Source organism: Caloenas nicobarica, chromosome 3, assembly GCF_036013445.1.
Source record: "Caloenas nicobarica isolate bCalNic1 chromosome 3, bCalNic1.hap1, whole genome shotgun sequence".
Classification (NCBI taxonomy): Eukaryota; Metazoa; Chordata; class Aves; order Columbiformes; family Columbidae; genus Caloenas; species Caloenas nicobarica.
In genome coordinates, this window is record NC_088247.1 from 110,479,286 (window position 1) to 110,499,551 (window position 20,266).

Below are 20,266 nucleotides of genomic sequence, written 5' to 3' on the forward strand. Positions count from 1 at the left end.
CAGCAATTTTTGTGTCTAAATACACCTTCAGCTGATGCCTGCTACAGTTGACACTATTCAGGTCTTCCAGAAATTATACTTCAGGTTTCTCAGTGTCTCCCAGGGAACAGAATGAATTCATGGTGGCATTCAACTGCCCTTTCCACATCACACTTCGCACTTTCTGCAGACAATAACTTCTTTCCCTAAAAACTTGAAACTTCCTTGTATGTCCCATAACATCCTACAGACTCATCCCAAATAAGGCCAGAAACCAGGAGGACTGATAGTTTCCATCTGCCAAGCACCTGGCAGCAGAACCAGAGGACTTACGGTTTACCGTCAGAACATTACTGTAATAGGACAAATGAGTGTTTTGAGAAGAATGTTGAATGAGACTTCTGGAAGCATTTAGAATGAAAAGGGCCAGATACTAGGTAAATAATTACTCTTTTCAGGGATAAATAAACCTGGCTTTCACTATGTGACTCTTCGCCTGACAGTGTGATATTAATATCAAAAATTCCAGGTGGAGAATGGATTTGGAGACCTGGCACTTGGTAATTCACAGTCAAGTTCTTCTAGAAACTAGCAGCAAGCAGCCTGGCACTTAACTCAATTTCCACTTTAGTGTTTTTGTTTTCCCCTTAAAACTTAAAAAGTGCCCAATAATTATGATTATTAAGGTTGCCAGCTAGAGAGGATCCAATAAATTAATCATAATTTTGATTTTACACTCAATAGCCTTGACCATCAAATGGAATTAATCTCATATACTAACTTCTGTAGGTTACAAACCAGAACTCACACCTCCTACTCCTCTACTCTTGAAAAGACGTTTCTGTGGAGAAATAACCTTGCTGTTAACTCCCTATAACCCAAAAATACTCACTCGGTTTTTGTGTGCATTCACCGAAGCATAGCGGACCGTTCCTCGAAAACCAGCAACATTGCGAGGCTGAAGGGAGACAACAGAAAATCTCAGAGACAGTGCAGATAGCTAAATTGCCTATGCAGCTAACTTCTGAGAACTTCTCGTCTATACTATTATTTCCGATGTACCCAAGGGATACAAATCTAGCAGGCAGCTAAACAGACAGCATTCTCCAATTCTGCATTTTTAGAAAAGCTTATTTTACAGAGAGGGCAAGGTGGTTACAGTGATAGGATAGCATAGTAGTAGTCTAGGCATAGAGCTAAGAACATTATCCAAGATCATATTTTCCTTTTTAAACTCCAGGTCAAGGGAAAAGCTAGTAAAGAAGTGCAAGCGCAAAACTGAGTCATGAATAATATGAGCTAAGCAAAGCCTGAAGGCAGCCTGGTCCTGGATAGGATCAGGGATCTCTTAGTACGACACAGGGCTGATGACCACATGCATGTGCTGACACTGCTTGTCAACATCCTCTGTAAGACTTAAACAAATTAAGAATCTCTGACTTTCAGAGTTCTTGCTTTTTTTTCCAGATTATTCCCAGTATATCCTAAACCACGTATCTTTATTTTCTCTTTCTCTGATTCTCTTGTTCTTCACGTCCTTGGGAAGTGAAGGCTTGATATATTAATAATAGCTTTGGGAAGAAGGCAGTCCTCCTGTGACTATTCCTTCAAGCTGAAGGCTTTCTCTGTTCTGGGGGCTGAGTAACACTTCCAACTCTTCCCACTGCTGCCTCCAGAAGAACATTAGGCCACGTGAGTTAACCTACTGAAGATGTCATTGTTCTGAAAAAAAAATGCATTTAAATAATGACATCTACCAAATCCTCTCAACTTAGCTAGAAGCACCAGAGTTAACATCAGTGCTTTCAAAATTAATGTGGCAAACCAGGCTCGGGCCCTGATATCTTCCATCATAAGGCTAAGCCTGGGCAAAGAACTAAACATACTCATTATTAAGATCCTACGCTTGCAGAAATTTGAGCACATTAATAACAACTCTAACTGGGTAACTTGTCCTATTTGTTCTTTCAGCTGTGCCTATGCCTGGAGAACTAAGCCTAAAACTCCGGACTTTTATTCTAGGTCACCCTTCTGTCAGTTTAAATACATACAATTCAGTTGCTTCCTTTTGGGTACAGGCAAGTTGCTCTGAGTTTCAATACTCTCAGAAAGAATAAAACTTCAAATGTTTTTTAAACAAGTTTACCAACACCATGCCACTAACACACACTTGAATGGTGCATAATGCAGCTCTTAAGTTACAGTGACTCCAAGCAAAAAAAGCTACAAGTCTATCTTACAGCTCTTTTACATTAATCAAATACTCCACAAGGAGAACACATATACATGTCCTATGCAGTTAATGCAACACTTAATTTTGCAGTACACCAGCTTGAGCTAGCAGCAGGTAATAGTTGAGATATTATGTTAATGATCATGCACCTCCCTCATCCCAGAACATACATTTAGGATTCCCATTGACAAATGACTGCAAAATACTTTCCAGAATTCCCGTGAATTCACTGATGTGAGCTCCTGAAATGCAGAATACTGGCCACTAGAATACATCTGTTGAAATTAGACGTCACCATAAATGTCCTCTACATATTCAAAAGCAAGAGGACATTCCTGTTTTCCAATATGAATGGAAGCTGGTGTGTTTGGATACTTTTCACAAGCCATGCTGGTTTCACTGTGGTTGGCAATGTCTCTGAAAATCTTTTTAGATCAATACTTACTATTTCTGGCTGACAGGCTGTCTTTATAGTCTTTAATGATATCTGTTCTGAAACCAACTCTAGGCAGCTTGCAAATGTATTCCCCTCCTCTTTCAGAAGCAAAACAAAAGCCCAGCCATGTTTTAACTCTGCATCTGTCCCACAGCCATCATGAAACAGTTCACCACGCCAGTCCTGCAGCTGAACTCAAAGGGCTCTCTCTCCAGTCCCCTCACACGTGGTACCTCAGTGAAGGGGGATCACGGCAGCTGAGCAAGACTTTGCAATTGTTTTGACAGCACATTTATAGCTTCGAACAAAATAGGCAGATGCTAACTGTGTTAATAGCATATTTTTTCTCATAAAGATTTCCCCTCTTTTTTTACCATATTTGACTGCTCTGCCAGTCACAAAGTATTTAGCCATGCCTTTTGACTGTGTCACTGATCACTACAATAAAATATTTCTGTGGCTGTGGAGATAGTGTGTTTTTCATCCAAACAAACAGCTCCTGCCTGGGCATTTATCACAGCACATGCTGTATACCCAGCTGTTACTGACTTTTCTTCTGAATTCAACAACATTAATTTTCCAAATGATTTCTTTACAGACTTCATTTCTTCCAGTTAATAAATTTCATCCCACCACTGCACTGCCCAGCAGTGGAAAAAAGCCTGGATAAAGCATCCGTGCTGTCCAGACCAGTCACATTTGACACAGAACTGAAATTGTAAGAGTTAGGAGCTTCAGACTATGGAATCACATATCACAGAATCACATAATGTTAGGGAATGGAAGGGACCTCAAAAGATCATCTAGTCCAATCCCCCTGCCAGAGCAGGAACACCTAGGTGAGGTTACACAGGAAGGCGTCCAGGCGGGTTTTGCATGTCTCCAGAGAAGGAGACTCCACAACCTCCCTGGGCAGCCTGTTCCAGTGTTCTGTTACTCTCACTGAGAAGAAGTTTCTTCTCAAATTTAAGTGGAACCTCTTGTGTTCCAGTTTGAACCCATTACCCCTTGTCCTGTCATTGGTTGTCACTGAGAAGAGCCCAGCTCCATCCTCATGACACTCACCCTTTATATATTTATAAACATTAATGAGGTCTCCCCTCAGTCTCCTCTTCTCCAAGCTAAAGAGACCCAGCTCCCTCAGCCTTTCCTCATAAGGGAGATGCTCCACTCCCTTAATCATCTTTGTTGCCCTACGCTGGACTCTCTCCAGCAGTTCCCTGTCCTTCTTGAACTGAGGGGCCCAGAACTGGACACAATAATCCAGATGAGGTCTTACCAGGGCAGAGTAGAGGGGAAGGAGAACCTCTCTCGACCTACTAACCACCCCCCTTCTAATACACCCCAGGATGCCATTGGCCTTCTTGGCCACAAGGGCACAGTGCTGGCTCATGGTCATCCTGCTGTCCACCAGGACCCCCAGGTCCCTTTCCCCTACACTGCTCTCTAATAGGTCATTCCCCAACCTATACTGGAACCTGAGGTTGTTCCTACCCAGATGTAAGACTCTGCACTTTCCCTTGTTATATTTCATTACATTTTTCCCCGCCCAACTCTCCAGCCTGTCCAGGTCTCGCTGGATGGCAGCACAGCCCTCTGGCGTGTCAGCCACTCCTCCCAGCTTGGTGTCATCAGTAAACTTGCTGATAGTACACTCAATTCCCTCACCCAAGTCATTGATGAATATATTGGATAGTAGTGGCCCCAGTACTGACCCTTGAGGCACTCCACTAGACACAGGCCTCAATCCAATTGATTTGAATCCCAAAAAGTGATTAGAAGCTAATAAGCTAGCAAGCTGAAATACAATTTTAAACCATGCATTATTTATTTTTTAATTTTTCCACATCAGTATTACTATCAAAAATGTTACTCAGGATAAAGTATATCTCTTCCTGCATTCAGATTGTGTCTAGCATAAAGCTAAAGTAATTTATTACACAGACAGGGAGATGACAGAGACATGAAGTATATTGCATTGTGTTAGAAGCTTGGTTCAAAATGAGTTTTAGCTTGGGATAATGTGTTAGAATCTGTTAGCAAAAATTATACTCTGTGTTTCTTTCAAATATATTAGCAATGTACACTACCTCACAGACCTAAGAATTAGGTAACAAAATCCTGTACAAAGTGGATGCATTGTTCCAAACTGTGTTCTTTTGCACTCATCAGCTTTTCATCATTCTCCAGTTCAAACACTCATGATCATTTGTATTTTAAGAGCAAACGGTGTCTCCCTTATTATTCGCATGAAGTCTGTCTTTCCTGTATATGCTTATCTTTATTTTAGAAGTGCTTGTATTTCCTCATTAGTCTGAATCCCTGCTCCTTACACCACATTCATACATAGAGATTAAAATTTTTCCTCTTGCCTCACTGGTCCATAGATTTATAATTTGAATGTCCCAAGAAACTAATATTTGGATGCGAGTACTTTCCTCCTGCTGTTTTTTATGCCTATGGTACACTCATGGAACATGACTGCTGGTTCTTCCCCAACTTTCTGGAAGTCTACGCAAACACCTCATGATCCACCACCTTTGCCCCTGGCAGGCCTGCTATCATACAGGTCATCAACCCACCTGTCTTGGAAACAGGAAAAAAGAGTTCCAGCAGTAAGAAAATGAAATGAAAGTTAGCGCAGATCGAAGAGAAAGTTGTGGTAAGGGGAGGGAGGAAATGCCACAGATTTTGGGAAGCACTTGGAGATATATCTTGATTAAAATGACTTGTTGGAAAAATTGTGATAAGAAGAAAAAGTGAAAGGAAGCTTTAACTGAACTAAAAGGAAGTATCTCTGGGACTTCTAGGAATCTCCTGCTTGTACCAGTAAGGCTCATGAGGGAGATGCAAGGATATGCATCTCGACCTCTTCTGTGGAGACAAATTCTGCATCTCTTATATACGCTTTGACTTTCTAATTTAAACAGCAGCACTTCGTAGAATCATTAATGACAGCAGCATATTTTATCCCAATGAGGAGTCAGAAATGGACAGAGGAAGCTGGAGCCAAAAATGTTAGATGAGAGAACTCCCCTCCTCTTGCCTCTGAAACCACAAAAGTGACAAAATCACAGTCTCTGGCACCTCCCAAATGTCTGCCAACCCTCAGGCAGAATCCCAAGTGTTCTAGGCCTCTGCATCACATTTAGGTAGCTGTCACAATCCTGCTGAAAAACAAACACATCATGAGGAAAAAAAGAAAACCAGGTGTAATTCAGACTTCCATATATAACAAAAGCACAAAACAAAATGATAACCCAGAAGCATGGTGATGGCTCACTCACAACTCATAGCAGAGATGGTTAGGAGCAGCAGATGGGAAGCCAACGCATCAAACACAGCCTCAAAAGAAGAGCCCAAAAGAACTGTAAAACAGAGAGAAACCCAAAGAAAAACATGATAAAAACAAAACAAAGAAAACCAACAAGAAAATGAGAAAAAAAATAAGCAAATGAATTAAAAACCAATTCAATATTGTAACCCTCCAGAAACGTGGGTCTCTTGTTTAGCTGTTGCCATCTCAGCATCCTTCTGAGGGCTGTTGGCCTATACTGAATTTAGCTTCATTTAGACACAAAGGTCTGACTGAGCCTGTGTGGTTTGTGAGTTCTCTGTAAAGTGGTGAGAGGGGTCCCTCTAGAGACTAACTTCCCTCTGCTTACATATCACACTTAATAGTATAAAAAACAAAGTTGAGAGCAGAGAGCCATACAGATTAACTACAGGTCAGTAGTATGGTTCTACCACGATTTTCCTTCCTAAAATCATCTTACACACCTCCTTTCCTCCCCCATTCAAACTGAGTGAATAACCAGCAAGGAGATTTGCTCTTTCTCATCTTTTGCCCTTTTCACCCAGACCAGGTTCTCAGATTAGCACTTAAGTTTCTAAAAATGCACAGAGATGTCCCCTTCCCCATTTGAAGTGTCAGGAGTTCCCACCCAAGATACGTGGCTTTTTTTGCAACCACCATCTTGCTTTCTCACCAGCAATCTCCATGCAATCACTGGCTTGCCATCTTTACAGGATTCATAGCTGCCAATTTCATGCATCTTCCCCTTCCCTGAGGATTGCTGCAGTGCTCCACCTATGAATAGCAGGGTCTCCGCTGTCTGTGCTGGGATGCAGCATGGTGGTTTGCAAGAGAGCAGAATGAAAGTCCGTGCTGCTTTTAGGCCATGTGAGTGGTCACTGTATCTGAGGATGTAAATTGCATAGTATGGAAACATGACGGCCACCTGGACCAGAGGCAAGAGCTAGTATTATAATATATTATATAACCTTAAAACTCAATTCAGTAAACTGAGGAAAGACCTCGTCTGAGAGATACTTATTCCAACAGAAATCAACTAATCAAAAGCAATCAACCCAACAGACTCTCTAATTTGACTTTCAGTATTCCTCTTCCCCAAAAAAGTGCAAGTTCTAAGAATTTTGGCTACTTGGCACAAAATTTAGTTTTGAGAAAGTTACTTAATAGTCCTCTACTATTCTTTCCAAAGCAAAAGACTCAAAGGAGACAAGTTAAAATGCCATCTTTCCTTCTTTACTTTAGGAAAATTCAAAATTTCCAGTGGATTTTAACATCTGAAAAGACCAAGGTAATAATTTCATCTTTCTGAACAGCATGCGCCAACTGTCTCATCATGTGATTCCTATGCTAGAACTTGTTCTGGAGATGAGGATGCCTTTCTCACATTAGAAACAGGACTAAGAATGAGCGTTTTTAAAATCAAAAGCTTACTCCAGCTGTAATCCTATCATTCAATTATCATTCGATTTTTAACAAGACAATATCAGCCTCTGAGCTGCACTTGTTTCTTAAATGCATTGTCCCATAGGAGAACAAGCAGCACAGAATATCCCCATGGAAAGCATGGGGAGTGCCGAGTAAGAAAGATAAGTTTTTCATGTGCTGCAAGGCAGAGCAGGGAAAATGTTTTGGAGAGTATTATAGAGTGTTAGTCGCATCTGATTTGGGATTTACAGCTCATAATGCTTTCCTTGAGTCAGATGGAGAAGATGGTCCTTTTCTACCAAAAGGAGGAAGACACAAGACAGATGTGGCAATCACCGGGATGCAGCAGAGCTAAGTTCAAATCTCTCTGCCCCTTGGACAGACATGAAAACCACATCTCCCTCCTTCCAGAGTGCACCCTCACCCTTAAGGCACAGTGTGCTTTGAGAAGCAAGTCTAAGAACATCCATGTTGGAAAGGATCCCTTTTGCACAGAATAATTTACTATTTATTACCAAGAGAGAGAAAGCGTATGACAGGCATTCTGTAACCTGGCAGCAAATCCACTTACCTGATGGAGGAGAGACTTGATCTGCAATCCAACTCAATGTTCACTTGCCCAGGCAGTGAAGCCCCTGTTCCCTCATCACCAGACACAGTAAAAGTTTTCTGTTCCTCTGTAGTCCAGTGGGAAGAATAATCAGAGCTTCAAGTGGAACAGCAACAACCAGAAGGAATGACACATTCTGGAGTACCGTATTCCCCCTGCAGCTAGGCAGTAAAGGCACTCAGAAATGGAAAATGGGATCTCAGTTCCCTGCAGGCAGATCTGGGATCTGAGCCTGAGTTGTCCTTCCTTTTCCCTTACCCCTGTAGGACAAGACTTCTAACCAGAGAGCTGCTACATAAAATAAAATCACAAACAACCTGATGCAGATGATCTGAGGTCATGCTCACTGAACCAGGGCTTCCAGGGGAGGAAAGCAGAGAAGCAGCAAGTTATAACAAGATACAGGAGTCTCTGCTTGCTAACATTTTCAAATCCATCAGTTAGTCTGCTTTTCATACATTTAATTTCAACTGCACTGGCTTTCTGTAGTTGTAATGTTTTCGACCAGAACATGAACTCTCTTCTCAAGTTCAAATTTGCTACTCCAACAACGAAAGTAACAATGAGAATCTTTATGTAATTTTCACAATGATCTGTTTTATAACTAACCCATTCCCACAGAAACAGCATTTCTATAATATATTAAATGTGCAATATTTTTAAAGACATAGGTCCATTTTTTTCCCTTTTCCCCATCTCTGCGTGAAACAATGTGACTATTCTGTGCTTTCAGCCTTTTCTCCAATTCCTTTCTACAAAACAAAGTTCAAGACAAAAATTATGTCCCTTCCTAAGCTAATAGAGTACTCCAAGTACTACTGCTCCACAAATCTGTTTATTGTTACAGCAAAATGTTCACCTCCTACATAACATTACAGGTTTACATATATTTCAAGTACTAAGTAAGTACAAAAGCTACCAGCTTCTATGTTTGAATATTTGGGGTCTTAGGATGCAGGAGTTAATATCCTTTGTGTTATTTTATAGCTTATTTTCCAGTGGGGGGAAAAGTACTTAGTAGAAAAAACATTTTCTCCTCTCCTAACACCTTGTTCACTGCAGCAAAGTTTATTTTTAACACTATGCACAGACATTTGGAAAATAAATGCCTTTTTTTCTCAATTAGCTGACACATTTCTGCAGCTTTCATCACGCTTGTCTAAACATGCTATGCCCTGTCCTGCCTACAACATCTTCTTTCTGCTCACCAACTCACAGAGTCACCCTCACACATGTACGATATCTTCAGCAAGGCACTGCAAACTGCTGCAGTGCAGTCTGAGCCACAAGGAGATCGAAATCTGATCAACCGGCTGCAGCTGCCTAAGCTAAAATGCACGCTGAGCATAACACCCTAGTGTCAGACCCTGCAAAGGGAGAGAGACTCCAGGAAAAATATAGCCTCTCTTCTACTTTCAAATAAATAATTAAGACCAAGCTGCTAAACCCTCAACCACTTGCAATCAATATTTGTGGAGCTACAGGGAATATGTTTCTGAAGGCAGGGTGTCACAGAGACAGGAAAAGTATAATGCTTTCTGTACTGCACATTAGTGACAGAACTAGCAGACTTGTACAAAGACCAGTAATGATCAAGGAGTTATTGTCCAAAACCTGACCTACATTAGCGCAGAAGACTTTCATGACTCAGAACACCTCCACTATACAAGCATATGTTGTTCATCATATTATCTGTACAACAACGTTCATGTCTATTTTCCACTCCAAGTTCAAATTTTCTACTCTGCCTTAGTTCTCTGTATCAAACATGTTCTGCTACCCCAGCTCTCTGCTGTAAACATTAATGCAAGATGAAAATTTTGACTTGTGCAATTTCTATAGAAGCTATTCCCACAAATTTTTTAAAAACCCAACATTTCAGTTCATTCCCTGGTTGCTTATCTCTTTTGTCCTAAGATGTGCACCAACACCAACTGCTTATACTGCTGCGTGGCAAAGGCAGGTCGTACAACCAGCACATCACAGTGAATAAAACTGCTCATGTCTCGATCTGAACCAAAGCAGAAGGTTGCATCTAGAGGAAAAAATAGTTAAAAATATCTTAAAAAACCTCTCTGCAGCCTGTAATATCAAATTTGTTATGGAAGGTCTTGGGATTTGGATGGACCTTTTCATGGGAGGCAGGAAAAAAAATCACAGACTTGTTTCTCAGAAGAATACGCTCTGCATCTGAAAGCACTTATTAACTTCAGCTGAACTAACAGATACCCTCAAGCCACCTCTTCTTAGGCAGATCTCCAAGCCATCCATGACTGAGAAACACATGGCTTGAACTACTGCCCACTTCAAACCCACTTGGATGGGAACCCTCGTGCTGATACAAAAGTATTTAACACATCAGCCTAACCATATTAAAAACTATGAATTTACACAATAGCACAAATCCTGGGAAGATCCCATGGAGGAAAAGTATTGTGGGGTGTGGGAGGGTGCAGAACATAAGCTTAAAAAACAAGAACAGTGGGCTTAGAAGAGGCAATGGGATTGCTTTAGGTATAAGGGAAGGAAAAAGTGCACTCTGTATTATCAGTAGTCTAGACAAAGGTCAGATTGGTCCAAGACAACACTGCCCGAAGCAACTTATATTTCCCAGTTATCTTTTCCAATGAGGCAAAAATGTGATGCAAATGTTCTGCAGGAAGACCATTCATAAGGAAGAGAACACCAGTTCTTTGTTTTACCTTCAGTTTTCAAATGTTTCTAACCAGATTTTATATTTACCCATTTTCCCGCTCCGGGGCTAGTTTGCCTGCATGCAACCACAAAGTGAAACAACTGCAAAATTCTCAGAGGAGAGGGCTTAAAAAGTTTAGCACTCTAAACTAAGCTCACTTAATAGTAAATGGGAGAGATGGTCTATACTCACAATTGCTGCTAGCATCGCACTATGACATGTAACACGAAGAGAATGGCTCTTTGCAAGAACAAGGCCAACGGATATGTAGCCCACCTCAGATCGGTCTAAAGTTTTCTCTCAGGTGTGCCATGAGAACTCTGAAAAGCCACACCCATTCATCAAGGGTCACAACTATGATCTCCGATTTGTCCTGTATTCTTTTCCCAATGACTTCTAATGTTTGAGCACCTTCTTGAAAGCGTCAAGTATCAAACCTGTGTTTTCACGAAGCTATTCTTGGTCAACAGCTGGCTGAACGTGAGCTACCAATGTGGCTGGGTGGCCAAAAAGGCCAACAGTATCCTGGTGTGCATCAAGAATAGTGTGGCCAGCAGGACCAGGGCGGTGATCATCCTCTGTACTCAGCGCTGGTGAAGCTGCACATCAAATACTGTGTTCAATTTTGGGCCCCTCACTACAAGAAGGACATTGAGGTACTAGAGAGAGTGCAGAGAAGGGCAACAAAACTGGTGAAGGGTCTGGAGTACAAATGTTATGAAAAGCAGCTGAGGGAACTGGTGCTGTTTAGCCTGGAGAAAAGGCGGCTGAGAGGAGACCTTATCGCTCTACCTGAAAGGAGGTTGTAGCATGGAGGGTGTTGGTCTCTTCTCCCAAGTAGCAAGTGATAGGACAAGAGGAAATGGCCTCAAGTTGCACCAGGGGAAGTTTAGATTAGATATTAAGAAAAATTTATTCATGGAAAGGGTGTTTAGGCATTGGAATAGGCTGCCCAGGGAAGTGGTTGAGTCACCATCCCTGGAGGTGTTGAAAAGACATATAGGTGACGTTCTTAGGGACATGGTTTAGTGTCAGAGTTAGATTAATGGTAGGACTCAATGATCTTGAGGGTTTCTTCCAACCAAAATGATTCTATGATTCTATTCCACAATGCCAAGGTCTCACCAGGGATACCTGCCAGCTCAGAGGCCACTGTCATATATGTGAAATTAAAACTGCCCTCCTCCCTCCCCCAGCCACACACCATGAGCATCACCTTTTACCTACACAAAATTTCACCTGCTAGTTTATATGCCCTCCCTATTTTCTATAGCTGTCCTTACCTTTACCACAGCACACTCTGTCCCATGGGTGCTATTTAGACCAGTCTCTGACCTTTCCCTACGTGTTGTATTACTCTTCCCAGTGACTACTTGTGGCAGCAAGTGATGCCTCATGAATAAATATATCCCTTTATTGGTTTAAATTTATCACCTTTTTCACTGAGTATCTTGTTCCTGTGTAACCAGGAAGAACAAGAGGCTCTCTCATTCACTTCTCAAGACTTTATAGTATTTTGTGGAATTTTATAAAATTCCTTTCATTCATTTTCTTGCTCAGGTTATCATCACAATCTTTTTGATCCCTCTTCATGTGAGTTTGTCATCACTGTCTTCTGAATACTGTTTACACCTGTAATACCTTCTTTGAAACTGGATGGGTGGTATCTTATGCATCATCAACTATTATCCCATCTAGATTTGTATAAAGGCACTAAAAAAGGGTTTGTAGCTTTCATCATCCTATTCCATATGGACCATGAAAATTACATCACCAGTTCAATGCATTTCATCTGGTAACCTGCCTCCAGTACTAACGAAGGTGCTTCTGGATATCCTGCAGTAGGGTACATGTAGTTGGACAGATGCAGTTCCCTCACATTCTGTTTAATCTGGCACATGCAGTGCTAATTTTTAAAAGGTAATAGTGTTGGTTCAGACCCCACGTACTAGAATAAATATGTGAAACTCTCTTAAAGAATAAAATCAGTAGAAATGTGGCTAGCTGGAATGTAATTAGGAAAAGTCTACACAGCTTTTCTAAGGGAAAGTAGCATATCACCAACAGTGTTCTCTGCAGCATTTGTGCACAAAGACAAGGGCACCCTAGTCAATACAATACACCTGAATTTTCAAAGACATCAGCCTATGAGAAAGTCCAAACTTCAAATTACACTGCAAAAGACAATGTATCTCTCTCATTTGAGTGGTGGCAATTACAGTTGTCCTCTAAAGAGGCAACAAACTTTTAAAGACCTGCACAGGTCAAGAGCTTTATGATACAACCTGGTCAAAAGTTGTGTTTTCAGTTTCCTCTCTCTTGTTAAACTATTTGTCATATCATGAGACAAGAAAGTTTTGAGATCAGCCTAATTCAGAACCTGATTTCCTTTAGATCAAAGTTTAACCGAGAGACTCTCAATGTTTAACAAAAACGTTGGCATGAAAAGCATGAAAATGTCAATTTAATTTTTTCCTCTATTTATGGTATTTATAAGCAGCTCAGTAAACAGACAACCAACAGAGCTGTAGCAGCTGTGACAGCAGTTAGCAAAACAAGGGTCTGAAGGTGCCCAGAAACTTTGCCCAGGACAGAGTGGGCCTGACTGAGGCTGCAGTGATGGTGGTAATGGGTCACCAGGCCTAGTCCCCAGCAGGGGCTGATGCAACTATCTTTAGCACAGAGGAGGCCCCAATCCAGAAAAGCCCCAAAGGAAGGCTGTGGCCACCCATATGGGGCTTCAGAGACCACCCTGTGCCTCTGCAGTGGCCTCATTTTTAAGAGATGTACTCTGGTTGAGGTGCAGAGTTGGCAGGTGAAGGAGCTGTGGTGAGGTGGGAAAGGAAGTGAGCAGACTGTGTAGAGGTTGTTTCAAAAAGACGGACACAATTTGAAACCGCTGTATCTCTGCAACCACAAACCCCCCAATGAATGACACACCGCCTCAACGTTGGATGGTTCGCATGAGACCGCAAGATTTAGTGCTACACTCTTGGCCCCAAAGATCCCCAGACTTTATACTCTGCGACTTTTTCTTGTGGGGATATGTCAAAGACCACTTTGAAATTGGGTCCATCTTTTTGAAACACCCTGTAGTAACAGGGACAGTGAACAAGAGATCAACAGAAACTTCGTAAAGCCTTTGAAAGTGAAGATCATGAACCCTGCAATGCAAGGAAAAAGGGACAACTAGCAGTTATCCTAAAAGGAGCAACAGAGGAGGGAAGCCAGCAGCAGAAGGGAGGTTCCTGGCTCCACACACAGATCTGCAGTTGCAGAATAAATCTAGTAACCTGGGAACTGGTGAGGAGGAACAGGGAAGTCAGCTGAGTCTGAACCAGATGTCCATACTAAGAAGAAAAGGTAAGTGATGGTCACTGAAGACTCATTCCTGCAGGAAATGGAAGCCACACCTACTGGCTCGACTTGATGTCTCAAGAGCTTTGTGGCTTGTTGGAGGCCTGGATATGGGATGATAAGGACAGATCGCCAAGGTTTGTGTGGCCCTCTGACTACCAACCCTTCATGGGAGCACCAAAAGCACCTGTTTTTCAAGAGGTGACCTTGAGTATCGTAAGAATTACTTCAGATCTGGGGGCATGGAGGCCCAGGTGCTGTTCTCCTAAATCCTGCCAGTGAGTGGGAAAGCCTTAGGTGGATGCATCCTGCAAGTCAACACCTAGCTATCAAAGACAGGCCTTTGGCTTCTATGACCATGGGTCCCTCTTTGAGGAAAAAGGACTGTTGGTTAAAGAAGGGACCCATTAAAAAGAGTGATAAAAGCAACTTTGTGAAGGCTTTGCACCTAGGCTTGCTAACCTAGTGAGGAGGGCTTAAAGCAGGCACAATGAGAGAAGATCACCATAACCTGAAGAGAAATGGAAGAACAGAGGTCGTGAGGAGGTGTCCCAGGAGAGGATGATAGAAGCTCTCAGCCTGCCCTGGGAAAGCAGCACAACTGGTGGCCCACCTCAAGTGCCTGTCCACAAACACATGGAAAACAAATGGGAGTTGTTAGTGGTACATGTACCAGTGTGTGTGTTTTTAAGTGTAAGATGCAGACACAACCTGTGGAGCTGCTCCCATCTGCAGCTAAAAAGAAAAGGCTTGCAATGTCCAACTGAAAAGACTTATAAAAAAAGAAGAAAAAATAGTCTAAAGACACAAAATCTGTTCACTGATCTTTGCTTTCTTCCCACTCTCCAACGATAACCTGCACTAGAGAGACTCCGAATCTAGCTCTCACATTGTTAACATTTCCATCTACAAGATAATTGCTGTCACGAGAAAAGATGTGCAGACCAAAATGTGTAAACCTATGATGATAAACAGAGAGATTGTCTAAACCCTCCCTGCTTGCTCTGTGTTCCAAAATAAGTCTAGAAATGCTCTGACTGATACCTAGAGCATCGAAAGCTTAACGTGTCCTTATGAGTGACCCCAGATAACACAGTGCTGGTAAAAGGACTGAATATAACATGTCATATAGTGCATGTTATGTCTCCTGCTCTTACCTGCCCTCCAATCAGGCCTGCTGAAATAATCCTACCAAGAAACCTGGACAGGGGGCAATATACACAAAACCAAAGCCAGGCAAGGGTGAGAACAACATTACAGGTTGCAGTTCGCAGTAAGCTCAGCCTCAGGGACCAGGTCAGCCTCTAACTTGTAGCACTTTTTTCATAAAAAGCTTTAAGAATACACCAACCTGGTTCCCCAAATTCCAGAGAACTGAACTAGACCAGTCCTCTGGAACTACAGAACTTACATGGCCAGCATTGGGCACACCCTCTTTGCTCAGCCATAATGTACTCAGTAAATATTCCAAGCCTGTGGAAAACAGGATTATCCTAAAGGGAAAAAGAAAAAAAAGCAAAAAAAAAGCCACACACTTTCACACCTTCTAAGACCAAAGCAAACCTTCCTTCTTAGATTCCCAACTCAGTTGAAGTCATCTGCTGCTTCTCACCTTGCAGAAAATGCAGTCCAAAATAATGACCAAACATAACAACAACAACACAAACAAAAATCACAAAACCTCTCCATGCCTAAGCAGTTACAGAAGTGAAAAAAAATTACATAAAATTTACTTACTGGCCGGACTTCACCAGTAGTGTTGGTATACTGACGGGCCAGACCAAAGTCTAACATGTAACACTTCCTGTATGTTGAAGGTAAGCGGCCCATGGCAAAATTGGACTAGACAGAAAGAAAGAAAGAAAGAAAGAAAAAAATAAATAAAGAAAGAAAGATCAATTTGATACCAGCAACTTGGGTAAGAGTGGCCATTTGTTAACAAAACCTTGTCATATAGCCCCACAATGCCTCTGGTGGAAACATAAGTCAAAAAAGAAGAACTGCATCTTAAGATGCATCCTAAACATCATGATTAGAGAATCACCACCATTTTAAGAAGTTCACTTTGCAGATAAGTGACTGTGGAGTCTCAAAATAACTAAAATTCACATTAGCTTAGCTACATTTCAGCTGCTATAAGAAACAACTACACTTAACACCACTAGCTTTGCAGTGAGAGCTCCATCACCTGCAAACAGGCTAGAGTTATTGTAGACAAAAGTTTCTGTTCATGGTTCAGCTGCTAGTGTGCAGTATTCTGCCCTAACTCCCAGAATTTCTATCCACTGTATTGCATTATCTAAATTAATCTGAACATTTAGACATCTAAAGCACACTGGGTTTGCTGCTTAGTAAATAAACTGACACAAGCAAACAGAGCAGCTCTTTTTTAACTCCCATGTTAAAGTTATAGCCTTTACCATAATGGACAGCTGCTAAAGGATTTGTGGCCAGTCGCATTAGTGACTGATTTTCAGCTGAATCTGATCAGCCAAAACCAGCTGATTTTAAAAGCAGCAAATGATTTTGCTGGAAGGAAGATGGTCTCAGGGATGGTGCAGCAACAAGTGTTCAGATCAAGAGCTGCAGGAAAAAGACTAGATCCTATAGTGAGACTTGGAATTATCATGCCTCAGCTAGGCAGGTGACAAACACGGTGTGTTTCTCACACTGGAAACTGTGCTCCATTTTTTTTGCAGTTGCTCAGAAAAGAATAATAGGATTATTTAGCTCAGTCAAATACATTAAATAGCATTTATTCAAGTGATGTGTCACACAGCAAGGCATCCTTTCTGAACCCCTTTTATAGTAATAATTGGTTGAACTCCAAACAGTTGTTCAAAATCAGATTGCTTTGTCATGTGGTCTTGGCGGGTACAAGTATGACTGACAGCTACTCACCCACCATGGAGCAGCCTCTGCTGATAAAAACTAGCTTGCTATGCACATAAAGGAATGACAGTATTATATGACTACTCTCAGTGGGAGTGTGCAAGGAGGCCTAAATGCCTCCACTGAGATCTGCCTATATTCAGGCTGTCTTTATTGACTCAAGCAGAACAGACAGACATACAACTAAAAGCAAAATTTCCAAAACAACATACAGGCTTGATGTCACGATGCAGGAATCCCACAGAGTGAATCGCTTCTATTGATTCCAGAATCTGTTTGCCTAATCGCAGCGTTGTGCTCAGCGTGAAAGTCCCTCGAGGCTGACTCCTTCTGAGATCTGCAAGATTTCGACCCTGAAACAATCAACAAAACATTTAAACCATCACACTAAAGCATAGCATTTCACAGCTGCAAGTTCTAACACGCATCCCCAAAAAAGCAGAAATGCAAATCAGGCAGGTGCTCACCTTATGTCTGCTTTATTTCTTGTATATGACCTTCCAATACTTCATTTTATCTTTTAAGTGATGTATTTACTGATAAGAAGGTACAAGACTGTTATCTTGGGAAGTCAGCCAATGTACTGTTTAGGAAATAGGCTTGGCATAAACAGCAGTGCCTCAGACTGTATGAGCCCAGCATCTCCTTAGTGTTAAACCCAGACCATATATTAACAGAAGGAGATTTATGAACAACCTTTGACTGTTCTCTGAGCCATCTAAAAATTAAAGCAGTATAAATATGATAAGTGGGTCATGAAGCCACTATGAAGCTCACGGAAGCAGCTTCATCAGAAACTCCCTAGTTCACAACTGTGTGGCTCAAACTCAAGTCAGCATGGTTGTCGCAACACCACAGTGGAAAAAGTTGTCTATCAAGAGAATCATACCCAAAATCAGGAGAGGAGGATTTTTCCATTGACTTAAAAAATACTTACTAAAAAAATAGGTAATCTACTCGCAGTTAATTAAATTTCCGGGGGAAAAAAAAGTCTACCAGCTGTGGATGAAAATAAAGACAATTTAGAAAACATAAAAAAGAGGACAGACTAAATACCAGAGGAATCAGAGTGTTATTTGATCTCTGTCATCTCAGTTTTGTCTATAACTCTTTAGATTTGTAAAGAGAAAGGTGGTGTTAAAATGAGTATATTCTATAGCAGACTATCCCTCTAATCCACAGAACTAATGCATTTATCAACTGATCAAAAGCATTAGGAATAAGAGTCCACTTTCAGAGAACATGCATCAAGGGCAAAAGCTAGAGGAACGTGCTAATTATCACTATATTATAGAATCTCTTGATTCTGCTTCTGCAAAATCATACATGCTTATAATAGAAGTCCAGATGTATTCAAACAAAATTCACAACAGAAGATACATAAAACATTCCAAACGTTTGATGAGAAAACACAGATTGATCTCCAAACTAGTGGAATTCCATCTATTCATCCACCCATTTTCAGTCCTCCAGTTATTTACAGACACTACGGGGCCAACTGTAACTGGCTCTTTTAGCGTATGACTCAAATTGGCTTGACCTGTGTTTCACTTCAGGACTCTAGTTGCTTATCTTTTTTAATTTCTGTGACAGTTTACTAGAGGCAGTACAGACTTGTCGTTGCTATCCTGAAAGATGCAAGATACTGAATTGACAACAGATCTTTCTTTCCACTGTAAAGTGCTTCCTTGGACACCAATGCTCTTACCCAACGGTAAAAGGGAAAGGCAGATTTTTTTTCAGAGCTGCACACTGAAATGTGCCATAATTTTCCCCAGCTAGTTTGGGAGACTCTCCAGAAACAACCCAAGGCACGTGAATATCCAGTACTGCCCCAGGCAAAGAGAGAAAATGAGCATTATTTTCCAAATAAACACCATCAGGCTGGCTAAGAAACAGAGCAGAGGCAGTGAGTTGCAAAGCTTAGAGTTGAAGCCTCAGTCCCAGTGACTGAAGAGAAAGGGAAAATTGCAGTACCCAACAGTCACGTGATAAACCATGTCTCAGCAGACCTTGAAGCCGAATTAAAATTTTAGCCTGAAGAGTGATGATGCAAAACTAGCTAATGCTTTAAGTATCAAAGTCTTCATTTGCAAATAGTGAAATGATTTTTAGCTCTGCCTACTCTATGAGCTCAGCTACATAGTCAAGAACATGCCAGAAAGTAAGAGATTCTGTGCAGAGAAGTTTTTTTCTACGGAACAGTCATCTTCATCAAGCATGTTAAGGACAAGATTGGGGGTTAGGGATTAGCCCTTTCAAGAACCATATTCACACCCACACTGCAGCAACAGCCAGGGCTGGTTAGAGAGCAAAAGCTTTTTTCTATCCTTAACAGCAGTTGGGATGCCAACGGTGCGTAAAAGGAAAAGCCAAGCATCAGGAACTTACTGGTTTTATATATCAGTGTTGCAAAATGAAAGTACACTTCAAAAGAATCAGAAGTTTATTTTAAAGAAGTACAGGGCTCTGCTGGTGGCTATTTTACTTCATTCACGTTCATTAATTAAAAATAACCTTCCAGTTTATGCAGCAGCTTACTTCTCATTACTTAGTGCTCCAACCTTCTCACTTTCCTTCAGCATGTTCTATCACCCAAGTTATACGTAAGGAAACATGACATGAGCTGTAAGCTCTTCAGGGAAGGGTAGGTTTGTATAATCATACAGTGCTTTGCACAGTAAAGCCCTGATCACACAAGCTGCAAGAGGGATAGGACAAGTTCCCTGTCAACTCCGGTATCAGATGCTGAAACAGGCCAGCTTTCAAGGCAACTGTGTCAGAAAGAAGCACCTTTAGTTTGAAAGTATTCTCCTCAAGCCAGGGACAATCTTCCTCTCCTTAAAGGCCTTTTTTCTGTGTGTTTTTAACTCAGCTATCTCTTCCCACTTGTTCCCCTCCAACTCCTTCTCCTGTAACTTTAAGCTGTAAAAGAAAGGTGCTTTTGTGAAAAAGAAAGCTGTTTTCATCACAGTACCACTGTATTTGGGCTCTGAAGATCTAAATATATATGTTTTCTTGGTGAAGTTTCATGCTGAACCACGCAGTGGTCCTTGCAGCTCCTGCTGTTATTGTGGCTTCTGTAGACAATCATGTAATACTTCAGCTGGTTGACTCTGATAGGAGTAGCTGTCTGCCCAGCAGTACAGTCACCATGTGCTCGCTACCCAAGTATTTACCTGTATTGACTTAATATCAGCAATGTTCAAAGAGGAGAAAACACTTTCACAGCAGAAGCCAGGCTACTGCTGAGCTTGGCAGAGACAGGTGAGCCAGAGATCACTCCTTTTCATAGAGAAGACTGTGTTGGTGATGTGACACCA

At 41.5% G+C, this 20,266-nt stretch overlaps 1 protein-coding gene across 1 annotated transcript in view; it reads right to left on the reverse strand.

The window, feature by feature from the left end:
* TTBK1 (tau tubulin kinase 1) overlaps positions 1-20,266 on the reverse strand; it is a 118,582-nt gene that overhangs the window by 52,802 nt on the left and 45,514 nt on the right. The window contains 3 exon segments of the mRNA XM_065630936.1: positions 872-937; positions 15,789-15,893; positions 17,156-17,296. Of these exon segments, the coding sequence (XP_065487008.1) occupies positions 872-937; positions 15,789-15,893; positions 17,156-17,296 (312 nt within the window).